This window comes from Carassius gibelio, chromosome A8, assembly GCF_023724105.1.
Source record: "Carassius gibelio isolate Cgi1373 ecotype wild population from Czech Republic chromosome A8, carGib1.2-hapl.c, whole genome shotgun sequence".
Lineage (NCBI taxonomy): Eukaryota > Metazoa > Chordata > Actinopteri > Cypriniformes > Cyprinidae > Carassius > Carassius gibelio.
In genome coordinates this window covers 7,332,891-7,345,352 of record NC_068378.1, presented here as the reverse complement: position 1 = coordinate 7,345,352, position 12,462 = coordinate 7,332,891, and the positions used below count along the sequence as shown (strand labels likewise).

Sequence of the window (12,462 nt, the reverse complement as noted above, 5' to 3'; positions counted from 1 at the left end):
TCCGCGAACCGGTTCTTTCGGACGGTTTGGTTTCAATAAACCGGTTGAAAAAAAACGGTTCATCGGTTCTTTCACGCTCGACGTAATGACGTCATTGGCGATGACGTAATGGCGTCACGTCTATCAAACATTCAAATATATAAAGTCAGTAATCATAAAGTCAGTTAAAACCTCATAATCATGAAAAGTTTACATTTGAGTTTTGCAACAACACCTAAATACAGTAACAGCAATAATGTGCATATGAGGATTTAAGTCTTGAAGATATAAAGTAAATAAATTAGGTGTCATCAGCGCAGAAACCATGATCCACTTACTAAACATAATCCATTGCGATGTATTTGTTATTAAATGAACTTACGTTTCGCCAGATTGCCCTTCATCCAAGCCCTCGAAATACCCGCGCTCATAACATTACTAGTACAGAATCAGAATCAATCACCAAAAGAATCCCTTCGGTTCAGACATGCTGTGAGTCAGTTGGCTTCACGCTGAATCGCGCATGCGCAGTATCATCAGTTCATCGGTTCTCAATTCAGACGCGTCCGACAGAAACGATTCTCGGTTGAGTGTACTGATGATCCGAAAACCGATGCAACCGGTTCTTGACTCGAGAACGAGAATCGCTCTAACCGGCACGTGCTGCAGTTCAGTGTCATCAGCTGCTCTACTCGTGTTCATGTTCTGTTTACTACAAACTCAATTTGTGAATGTCATCATTAACTATAAATACAGTACAGATATCTCATAAATCATCCCTGATTCCTATTAAACATGAGAGTCTTTAGAGTCTTAATTATTGTCCAACTTCCCTGAAAACCCATTTGGCCTATACATTATATACAATATACAGATTGGAAACATTAATCTAAAAAAATAATACTAAAAAAATCAAAATAAAATATAGTTATTTTATCACACTTTCTGATGTTTAACAAAATACTTACAAAATTACACGCATGCGCAATATCATCAGTTCATCGGTTCTCAAATCGGACGCGTCCGACAGAAACGATTCTCGGTTGAGTGTACTGGTGATCCGAAAACCGAAGCAACCGGTTCTTGACTCGAGAACGAGAACTGCTCCAGCAGTGGGCGTGTTTGTTCATTATCTGGCTCGGCTCGGTGTTCATCTTCAGTTCGGTCTTCACAGCATTTCATTCAGTGTACTGTTTGAGTAAATGGATTACCCCGGGATATTGGTTTATTCTGACTCAGAGGGAGTGTCAGTCACGTTAAAAAAGTTAACAGCTTAAGTAATTTGTGGATTTATGCTTATTGGAGACGTGAACCATTTCAAATGATTCAGTTCGATTTGGTGAACTGGTTCAACCGGTTCACTAAGAAGAACCGGTTAAATTGAACGATTTGTTCATGAATCGGCCATCACTACAAGGGGCAAGGAACTCGACCGGAAGTTGAAGTCGGGTGGGGGCTGCCATCTTTTAGCAGAACTTCACTTGCGTTAGCATTCCCATTGACTCCCATTCATTTTGGCGTCACTTTGACAGCGAATAACTTTACATCTGAGGCGTTTAAAGACTCCGTTTGTCCATTATTTATTTCTAAAGATACACGACAATGTATAAAGGGCTCCATTACCTGCTATGTTACATTATGGCCCTGTATAAACAGTTTTTGTAAAAAATAGGGTAACGATTGCGTCATAACCACTCGTCTCTCTGTCGCATTACCGTACAGACAGGAGGAGAAGCTCGCAGGCAATTAACTTAATATGCGTGAAATGCGTTAAAAATTTTGACGTAATTAACGACAAACAACTAATTAACGCCGTTAACGCGCTATTTTTGACAGCCCTAATATATATATATAATATTATTATTATATGTATTATTTATATCTTTTTTTGAATAGTTTATTTTTATACAATAACTTTTCATTGTTTTCACAAATAATATAAAAAAATAATAATAATGAAGTCGCAAATTAAATAAATAAAAACACTGCCCACATCAACATACGAGAGATGTATTTAATTATTATTATATTTTCAGTTTGCATTTTAGTTTTTTAGCGAATTTTGGTGCTTTTATCATTTTTTTCAAGTTACATTTTTTTTATTTCTATCTAGTATTGCTTTGTCGTTTTAGTTATAGTTTTTATTTATTTTCAACTAGTAATTTTAATGCTTTCAGTAATTCCACTTAATTGCCAAGGCAGTTTTTCATATCATATATTAAAATTTTTTTGTCAATGTATTTAGTTTTAGTTTTAATGATAATAACGCTGAGCTACTTAATGTTTTAAAGTTGACATGTGAAACAGTGTACAATATGTAGAGGTTTAATAATGAATGGCTTGTCAAATTGTCATACAGTTATCTTCTCAGAAATTAATGTTAACTTTCGTAAAATTAGAAAGGCAAGATCAAAGGGTAGTGTGGTTTGTCTCCATACTGCATATTTTAACGTATTAAGTTTAGTTAGTGGATATTCGGTGCATACAGAGTTATAAACCGTATACATAATGCATTTATTATTATGAGTACATACAAGGTCTCATATTTGATGAATTGTATATTTACACTTGTGTCCTGTCTTTCTCCAGACTTGGGTTTTGTGAGCTGAAGTACCAGTTCCGCACCACTCAGCAGCTGCAGTCGGAGGTCATCGGACATTATTCCAAACAGGTGACCTTTCACCTTTATTATTCCCCAACTACTGCTGATTTCTGTGTGACAACTTTAATGTGTCTGTGCTCGTGTGTTGTCTGTTTCAGGCTATCAAGCAGATGTATGTTCTGGTTTTGGGTTTAGATGTCCTCGGGAATCCTTTCGGACTGATCCGTGGTCTGTCTGAAGGCGTCGAGGCCTTCTTTTATGAGCCTTATCAGGTGAAACTGCAGCTCTTTTGATAGGATGGATAAGATGCTAAATGTGTGGTCTTCTAAACTGACACTCAGTTAAAACGGTCACAAACAAGTTTATTGAACACTTTATTATTGTTTACTATCATTTACTGTCATTTTAATGTCATTAAAGTTTACAAAAATTTAAAACATCAAAATATTAAATTTTTAGCTGCTTGAAATAAAATAAAAGTAATAAAGTGAAAAAAAATTATTTATTTATTTATTTTAGCTAGCTGCCAAAGCATGATTTCTCAATTTCATTTAGTTACGTAAAACTAAAATTTAAATAAAGATTAATAATAATAAAAAAAGGCTTTTTAAAAAAACTGTACAACTTATTAAAATAACAAAAACCCACCAAAAAATACTGAAATCTGTACTGAAACTGAAAATATACACAAATTCAAATATGATTTTGAAATAATTTTTCATTTTTAAAGTGCAATTGAAAAAAAAACGTAATAGTATCTTAAAATAACTCTGAATGTTTGTTTGTCAGGGTGCCATACAGGGACCAGAGGAGTTTATGGAGGGCATGACGCTCGGTGTGAAGGCTCTGGTTGGAGGTGCTGTGGGTATGTACTCTGTACTACACTAATGTTTGTGAGAGATCTATGCAGTTATGAATTCTTCCCTCAAAATCCAATCATAAGATGTCACATGAGGCTTATATCAAGTATAAACAGCAGTCTTGTTCCGTTTCAGGCGGTCTGGCCGGAGCGGCGTCTCGGATCACGGGAGCCATGGCTAAAGGTGTAGCGGTCATGACCATGGATGAGGAGTATCAGCAGAAGAGGCGCGAGGCCATGAACAAGCAGCCCAGCGGAGTGAGAGAAGGCCTGACACGAGGAGGGAAGGGACTCATCTCTGTGAGTTTACAACTAGATCCCAAATCAATGATTCCCTTTTTTGTCAGCTGAACCCCTTTGACACAAAGTATTTTTTAAAGTATATTTTAAAAGGATAGTCCCATCCAAAAATAACAATTCTGTCATCATTTACTCGGTCTCTTGTTGTTCCAAATCTGTCTGACTGTCTGTTTCCTGTGCATCATAAATGAAGATGTTTGAAAGAGTTTTGGTAACTAAAAGCATTTCGGATTCCTGTTGACCTCCACTGTATTTGGGAGTCATAAGGAGGTCATAAGTTCCCATAAGTAAATGGCAACCGAAACTGTTGGATTCCTGACATTCTTCAAAATATCTTCTTTATGATGCACAGAAGAAAAGATGTAATTCTGATTTGAGAAGACACGAAATGGAGGAAATGATGACAGAATTGTTCCAGAACTGTTCTATAGTTGGGATTTCAGTAAGTTAACAACACATTTGCATGTTCATGGTTCTCTGGTGTCAGTCAATGGTCACATACTGCAACACGCAGCTACAAAATAAGTCTTTTTAAGTCATATATATATATTTTTTTGTTTAAATGAAAACTATTTTCTTTATTTAAAAAAATGTTCTTTGACAACAGAAAAAAAATATCATGCTTACATATATTTTCCAACCATTGACGCAACGCTACCAAAAAAAAATATATATATATATATAATTAATAAAAAAAATACAAAGGTTTAATTGACTGTTATACAATAAGGGCCGTTTCATAGTCAACGCAAGAAACGCGAGCAAGAAACGCGAGCGACGCACTCTTTCATAGTCTAAACCGTGAACGCAAGCGTCACGTTTGATGCGTGTATGCAATACACCGCTCACGCAACAGGGGGTAGTAGAGACGGGTCGCGTGATATTCAGATCACATTTTTCATATTCGTATTTCGCATAATTTTTCCTCTTCGCCCGCCATTGTATTCAAACCTTCTTCTTCTGTAAACACAATATACTTGAATTAATGTACAATACTTGCAATGTCGCCCCCACCGACAACGCATAGTATTGCGTGAATCGGCGCGTCGCGTATCAAAAACTAGGACGACACATTTGGCTACTCACCGACGCATAATGGCGGCCGAAGCGTAACGATGCGTAGCCTCGGGGACGCGTATACGTACAGATGCGTTGACTATGAAACGGCCCTAAGTCAACAGTCTATATTTTGCACTTAGTAGAGTAGATATTTATTTAATTTTCGTGGGAAGTCAGTTTGGAAATATGACCTTTTCTCCGTATCCCACAGGGGTTTGTGAGCGGCATCACAGGCATTGTGACTAAACCCATTAAAGGTACAACCACCGGTCATCTGCACTTCTCTGACGTTTCACTGTTGAACCTGTGTGTTCAGTGTGTTGTGTGTGTGTGTGTGTGTGTGTGTGCGCTGTAGGAGCTCAGAAGGAAGGAGCGGCGGGTTTCTTTAAGGGTGTGGGCAAAGGTTTGGTGGGAGCTCTGACCAGACCAACAGGGGGCATCATAGACATGGCCAGCAGCACCTTCCAAGGCATCAAAAGGTCTCTGAATATGTCTGTGTACATTGTTTGGGAAAGAGGCTTTGTTAATCCCTGATTGTGATGATTTTCTGGCCTGATTTGAATGCAGAGCTGCAGTGACGTCTCAGGATGTGGAGAGTTTACGTCCTCCTCGTTTCATCCATGAGGATGGAGTCATCCGGCCGTACAAAGAGAGGGAGGGCATTGGCAGCCAGATGCTGCAGGTGACGCATGACACTTCACTTCCTGCCGTCACACTCCTGGTGTTCAAGATAATGGCGGTAAACAGGTTTAAAGACAAAAATAACAGGAATGGCCATGATAATAGGGAATGGAGCAGTTGACATGACATCCTGAGCAGGGACAACAGCTTCTCACAGTACACTTTAAAATACACAGATACTCAACCATTCACATGTTTGTGGTCACGAGACTCACCAACACTGCATTTATGTGATCACAATACAGTAAAAACGGCAATATTGTCAAATTATTACAGAGCTGTTTTGTATTTGAAGATATTTTAAGATGTCGTTTATTCCTGTGACGAAAATTAAATGAATTTCCAGCATCATTACTCCAGGCTTCAGTGTCACATGAGCCTTCAGAAACGTCTTTACTCTCACTTTTGACCATTTCGATTGATTTAATGCATTGTTGTTGATTAAATCATAAAAAAAAAACTTTGATGGAAATATAAAATGAAATCTTGTCAGCTACCCAGATACATGTATATACATAACATACACTACATATTACACACATATTTCTGATTGACTTGTTTCTTGCTCCAGAATTTTATGCCATTATCTTAAACACTCACGGTTTTCATTAAACAACCAGTTTAGACCAACATGAATCTTCATGCTTGTCCAGGCTGGTTTGTGCTGGTTTCATGTTAGTCTAGATTGCAGACCAGTAAACCATAGCTGGTGAAGCTGGTCAACCCAAGAGAGTCTTACTGGTGAAACTAGATGAGTAGCATCACAACCCAGCATCCAAAACACAACAGGGACCAAATAGACCAACAAGGGTTTCAAATTAGATCTTCAGTTTAAATCGGATCAGTTCAGTATGTTGTCCACTATGTAATTCATTAAGTAAAACTACCAATTTTGTCATTTCCGCCAGTCATTGTTCTAAGAACCACACGGTTTTGTGATGTGTTGTGCATCATGTGACTTCAGGAGTTGTGGACATTAGCTCAGTAGTGTAAGATGTGGTAGTATTAGTATCTCTGGAGTAGTGCACTGGCCCTGACTCACTGACTGACTGCAGCTCTCTTCTCTTGTCATGTTCACAGAGCAGAACGGCCCTCTCTCAGAGGAATAGCACTGACACTGATGAGGATGGGGAACACGTGTCCTTTTAAGGGCTTCCCATTAAATGTTCAGTCTGATTGTGTAACTTGCATCTTAAAGCAGAATCATTTACTGTGTGCTTAGTTAGAGAGTGGTTAATCTATTTTAAATGTAAATATTGCTGTTTTATGATTGCCAATTGTTTTGCTTTTATTCCTTCTGATTTGTTTTCCCATCTCATCATGTCATTTTTCCCGAATAAAGTCTGTTTCCAAATGCTTTTTTTTTTTTCATCATTATCCTATTCCACACCCTTCAATCCCACAATGCATTGCAAATGACATCACATTTCATTGATTTATAGACACAAGGTACGCAGCGCAGGGGTGTGTACTGTGACTTTAGTCTCTTTAGGAAACGTCGTGACTAAACCTTTGCTTAAGTTTTGCATTCAATTCTTTTCTTCCCCAGTGTCTTTACTAGGGAAATTTTGGAGATTTGCATTCTTGCATCCAGACCTGGTTCAAACACACCAGTCAGAACTACAGGCATTGTGAAAGTGCTTTAGAATTAAAGTCTTGCACAACTATTTAAATTTGATTTTAAGAAACTAGTGCTGCGTATATGAAGATGAGTAGATGATTTTGACATTTTGCTTCCTCTGTTGGTCTTTTCATCAGTCCTTGTGTATTAACACTCACTCCATCACTGTTTTTCTATTTTAGGAATGTGATGGCCAGAAAAGATTTGATCGTATAAGATCACCTGATTGTGTTTTCTTGTATTAATTGGTTTCTCCATTTGGTTTGTAGAGTGTTGAAAACGGACGGTTTGCCAAGTACAGATACTTTGCTCATGCTAAGGTGAACGAATCAGATTTCCTGATGATCACTAAAAAGTAGGTGAATTATATAAACCCCTTATTTTGCATGGGCAGTGTCACATGAGCACATTTAGATGAAGGGGCATTTGGTTTTAACCATACACTAGTACAGTAGCATTAAACATGTCACAACTGTTTTGCTTCAAACCTTTTAGGTGATGAATTTGTTTACATGCATCTTTACAATCTGCTTATATAGCCATTATGTGAATGTCCAATTAAAGGGCTGGTGTATATCTTATATCTTGTTATTAACTGTAACAGACTTTCAAGTCGTTCTGAGCACAACAAACTCACAGACACATGCACCTTGTTGCTAAGAGACGAGACGAATTAAAACAAAATGTGTTTTAAAATCGAATCAAAATATGGTTAAGCTGGAAATCTGTCGAACTCATCCAGACTGCAGCCTTCAGAACATAATGTTTTTCCCATATTGCACCAAATGCTGAGTTTGTTTTTTTTAAAATCCTTTAAAAAATATAAAAAAGGCATTTCATTTCTAAGAACTAAATAATATTGTGTGTGATTGATTATTTATGTGCTATAGTATTTACTGCCCTTTTTATTGGATTTTCATCTTTTCAGCTGGTGTGTGTGTGCTTTTCCTCCTGCAGGGGGATATTTTTTGTGACTAAGGGCACGTTCGGGCAGCTGACGTGCGAGTGGCAGTATCTGTTTGATGAGTTTACCAAAGCGCCCATAGTCATGGAGGGCAGGAGACTGCAGATAGAAGCAAAGGTACAGCATCATTCATCAGAGTTTGAGGTGTACTGTATGTAATCTGAACTGAATGCTTTATATACTTGTCACTGGTCTTATTGTGTACAAATGTTATTCTAAATGTTTATGTTTAGCATTTATTTAATAGTCCAGTTGTACATGTGTATAGTATGTATTTACACTATAATAACTAGGTACTAACCCTAAACCAAACCCTAAATCTTGATTAACAGTTTCTCCAATTCTGAAAGGACTTTTATTTTCCTAAGCAAAGCTGTATTGGTGAGGACAAAGTATTAAAAATACGAAATACTAAAACTAATAATATCATGGTCTGACATGTTTAAAACTGAGCAAGAAGTTATTTATTGTGGTGAAAACATCTTGTTTTGATTTTCACAGGAACGCGTCAAATCAGTGTTTCACGCCAAAGAGTTTGGGAAGATCATCAATTTCAAAACTCCAGAATTAGCAAAGGTACAGTCGCAAACATTTTTGAACAAACATTGTAAGTTGGATCATGAACTGTAATCTTAACCTTTTGTTACAAGGAGCACAATGAGTGTTTAGGCAGAAATTGGATGAATTCTTCTTGTCATTTGTGCACCGAGTGGGATAATGCTTGTAAGGTTGTTGTAAAATGAGAGCGAAGTCCAGTCATAGTGAGAATCACTAGTATGCACCTGTCAGGATCATAAACAGGGTCCCAGCGGCTCCTTGAGTTTTAATTATTACAAATGATACAAGGAAAGTCTTCAAGAGGTTTTAAATTTGGGCACAGAAAAACAAGAGTTGCAATATGGTTCATGTGATCTCTAAACTTTCAAAAAATGGTTTCAACAAAACACAAATCTCCACTGACCTCCAGCAGAATTACCCACGGGTCAAATTTGACCTGAATCTAACACAAGGATATAAACAAAATTGACATTCTTTAAATGAAACTAAATACAAATAAATGATGTGTATGTGTGTATGTATTTATGTGTGGTGGGCCGTTATCGGGCATTAACGCGAGACTCTTATCGGGCGATTAAAAAAAAAATATCGCCGTTAATCTATTCTCAAAGTTGGGTTGGGAGCTGGGTCTATACTAAGCAAGCTATGATGACTTGCACCTTGATATTTTATATAACCGACTCGCTGAGGACACCCTAAAAAAGATGCTCAGGACAGTTGACGGGCCACTGCTGCGCATCGCCACGAAAGCTTATTTTATTCACGTGTTGTTAAGACTTACCGCGCGTGTCGATTTAAACATTGAAGCATCCAAACACAAGACGCGGAAAAGCTGAACAGAGTAGCTGGTTACTCTCGTGCTGTGTTCGGTGCGGAGAGAGAGAGAGAGAGAGGCGTATCACGGACAGCGACACTGAACCGAGCTCTCTTCTGCGAATCTCTCCTCGAAGTTCCTCCTGCACCTGAACGAACAAATACAAATCGCAGTTTGAACAAACAAAAAGATGTGAAAGAGCCCAATTCAGTACCGCAGTTTTCTGGTGTTCAGGGCTCGCGAAGAGAAAGGGGTCTCAAAACACTTGAACATCGAATTTGCTTATTTTTGCTCTTGTGCCGACAAATACATACAAAATATGTCAAAATATCCACCTTGGAAATTATGCTCGAAAAAACTGTCAGTTACTTCTGAAGTGAAAGTAAACAGTTGAGGAAAAAAATGGGATGTGTGTTATATTGGATGCGTTCATAGTCTATTAAAGTGAACGCGCCTAATTTAGCTACTGGCTGCTGTAATGTTAATCCAAGAAAATGAAAAAGAAAATCACTCACTGCTCTTGACTGAATTTCTTTGTAGTTTTAACAGTCAAACTAAAAATTATTCAGAAACCAGATATAATTTTTGATATATATAGCAAAACTGTAATAATGTGATAAATGAAGGTGTCTGAATAAATGTAGGTTTGATCGTACATTTAATTTTTACATTGAAGACTATCCAGTGCTATTATTTGGTTTCTGTACCTTGACACCTACAAACTTGAAAAAAACTTAAACATTGGTGTGAAACAGGCGTAAGGTTGTTTGCATCTTGTGCAATGTGGAATTAGTTTACAGCTTTTTCAAGCACTTTGTGATGCATTTTGGAAACAGGAGATGAGCCCCTTTTCTAATGCACCACATAGCTTGATAAACCCCTTCTCAAAGACTTACTGTTTGTCTATTTTATTTGGGTAACACACATATTCTCCTTGATATATATATTAGGGCTGTCAAAAATAGCGCATTAACAACATTAATTAGTTGTTTGCCGTTAATTACGTCAAATTTTTTTACGCATTTCACACATGAGCAGTGCGACATTATTCAGGTCAGGAAAGTCTCGTCGATCTCTGAATTCTCAAGATAGTAAAAAACAGCGGCGAGTGCTGCGACGAAAACACAGAAGAAGCTTAAGGTTTTACCCCAGTTACTCTCAAATACATTCAGGCCAAGCTCGATAAACAGAGATGACTTTGGTTGTTGATACACTGGAGCTTCTTCCTGTTATAGCGTCCTGTGTTTCACATTGCCCATGCGCAGAACGCCTACATGCAATGCAGCGAAAATTACAGCTGTTTGGGAAAGCATATGCATTTTTACTTGGTTTTACTGCCACTTGAAGCCTTCAGAACGAGAAAATATCGATCCTAAAGTATTGTGGCAGAGCAAATGAACACCTCCCAAAAACAAGAGTGCCCAGAGTGCAGAGGGCGCATGTTTGTGTTTCTGAGTTCATTCTTTCGAGTTTCTCTATGCATAGTTTCATAGATATGTGGCTATATTTAACCACTGGTTCACCTAAAACTCTTACACTATCTGTAGTTAAATGGCATGGTTTGATATAGTGCTCAGGTAAATTTGATCTAAGTAAATGTTAAACTTTTGAAATCCAGAAAAAAAGAACCACATGTGTGTGTGTGTGTGTCTGTGTGTGTGTTTGCAGTGCACTTAACATTTTTTTGTATATATTCTTAACATTTCAATGGGATAGTTCACCCAAAAATGCTAATTCTGACATCATTTACTAACCTTCAATTTGGTCCAAACCTGTATGAGTTTCTTTCTTCTTCTGAACGCAAAATAATATATTTTAAAGAATGTTTAAAAAAAAAAGTTGCTGGTCCCCGGTATTTATTTCCATTCTATGGAAGCCAATGGGATCCAACATTTCAGTTAAGAAACTTCTTCAAAATATATTTTCTTTGTGTTCATATTTTCATGAAAGAAGCTCATGCACAAGAGTTTAAGAGCCATATTTTATCACAAAAGATTTGTTTACCACATACATGAAATATCCCGTGTCGGTTTGTAGCCAAGCATTGGTTTTGATGAGCTGTTTCTGTCGTTCTCAGTGGGTTCTTGCCAAGCTTGAGGACGCCAGGGAAACTCTACCCAAGTAAGGACAGTTAAAGCCACGTGCGATGATCCTGCGCTCAGCTCTGTGCCTTTATGCTGCTTTTGCAGTGAGTCACTTTACATTATACCCACAATGCAACAGTCATTCACTAAACACTGAATACCACATTGGTAATGACTGTTAGACTGTGTGTTTGTGTGTTGAGTTTACATTATATTGTACCTTTCTTTCCCTCTCACTGTCGGAGCTCAACTCATTTACATATGAAGTTTTTACAATCTGTCTCTACACTCGGTTCAGCCACTGGATACATGTCTCTCAACTGAAGCCACACTAAAGTGTAAATTATGTTATTTAATACACATTAATAAAGACCAATACTCTGTATGTATTTTGTTTGTCTTTACGTGTGTTGTAAATGTGTGTTGCATTTAAATGGAAATGACCAGGAATGTTTGAAAATGAGAATCTCTTACTGTATGGAAAGGAGAGCAGGGATATTTTTTTTAATATGTGGCTTTGCATGAAATTATATTTTTGTTTCTCAGTGTGGAATTAATTCTATAGCTCAAACCTGATCCTATTTATTGATCCTGATGTCACCAAGGTGTCTTGGGAAACTTGTAAATGTTGTAAACCAATAAAAAAGCTGTTTAGTCATAGTTTTAGGCTGTAGCCTTTCAAAAATCTTGCCAATAGTTAATAAAGTCATTTAAAGGCATCAAGTCTCATTCTGATGGATCCCATTCACTCCAAATCTGTTCGGATTAAGTAAAAAATGAATCTACATCTTGGATGGCCATGAGAGTAAGGACATTTCAAGCTAAATTTTACTTATGTATGAACTGCTCTTTTAACATTCATAAATGTTATAGCAATAAAAGCAAATAGCGATGTCTTGCATCAAGTTCCCAGGTATCAAATTAATATGATTGACGTGACA

General features: G+C 37.4%; 1 protein-coding gene across 7 annotated transcripts in view; it reads left to right on the top strand.

Annotated features, from left to right (window-relative positions):
• The window catches only part of LOC128018289 (intermembrane lipid transfer protein VPS13A), a 45,999-nt gene extending 33,759 nt beyond the window's left edge, over positions 1-12,240 (top strand). For 4 of the 7 annotated variants that reach the window (XM_052603713.1, XM_052603710.1, XM_052603709.1 and 1 more), the window contains 11 exons: positions 2,569-2,650; positions 2,740-2,853; positions 3,371-3,446; positions 3,577-3,740; positions 5,011-5,056; positions 5,155-5,278; positions 5,367-5,481; positions 7,371-7,456; positions 8,059-8,182; positions 8,567-8,641; positions 11,515-12,240. In XM_052603713.1, coding sequence (XP_052459673.1) covers positions 2,569-2,650; positions 2,740-2,853; positions 3,371-3,446; positions 3,577-3,740; positions 5,011-5,056; positions 5,155-5,278; positions 5,367-5,481; positions 7,371-7,456; positions 8,059-8,182; positions 8,567-8,641; positions 11,515-11,562 — 1,054 coding nt within the window. In that variant the 3' untranslated portion in view covers positions 11,563-12,240. Of the gene's footprint in view, positions 1-2,568; positions 2,651-2,739; positions 2,854-3,370; positions 3,447-3,576; positions 3,741-5,010; positions 5,057-5,154; positions 5,279-5,366; positions 5,482-6,560; positions 6,835-7,370; positions 7,457-8,058; positions 8,183-8,566; positions 8,642-11,514 lie in introns of those variants that run through there. The other 3 variants (XM_052603715.1, XM_052603714.1, XM_052603716.1) reach the window with 1 other exon arrangement.
• Positions 12,241-12,462: the final 222 nt, after the last annotated feature.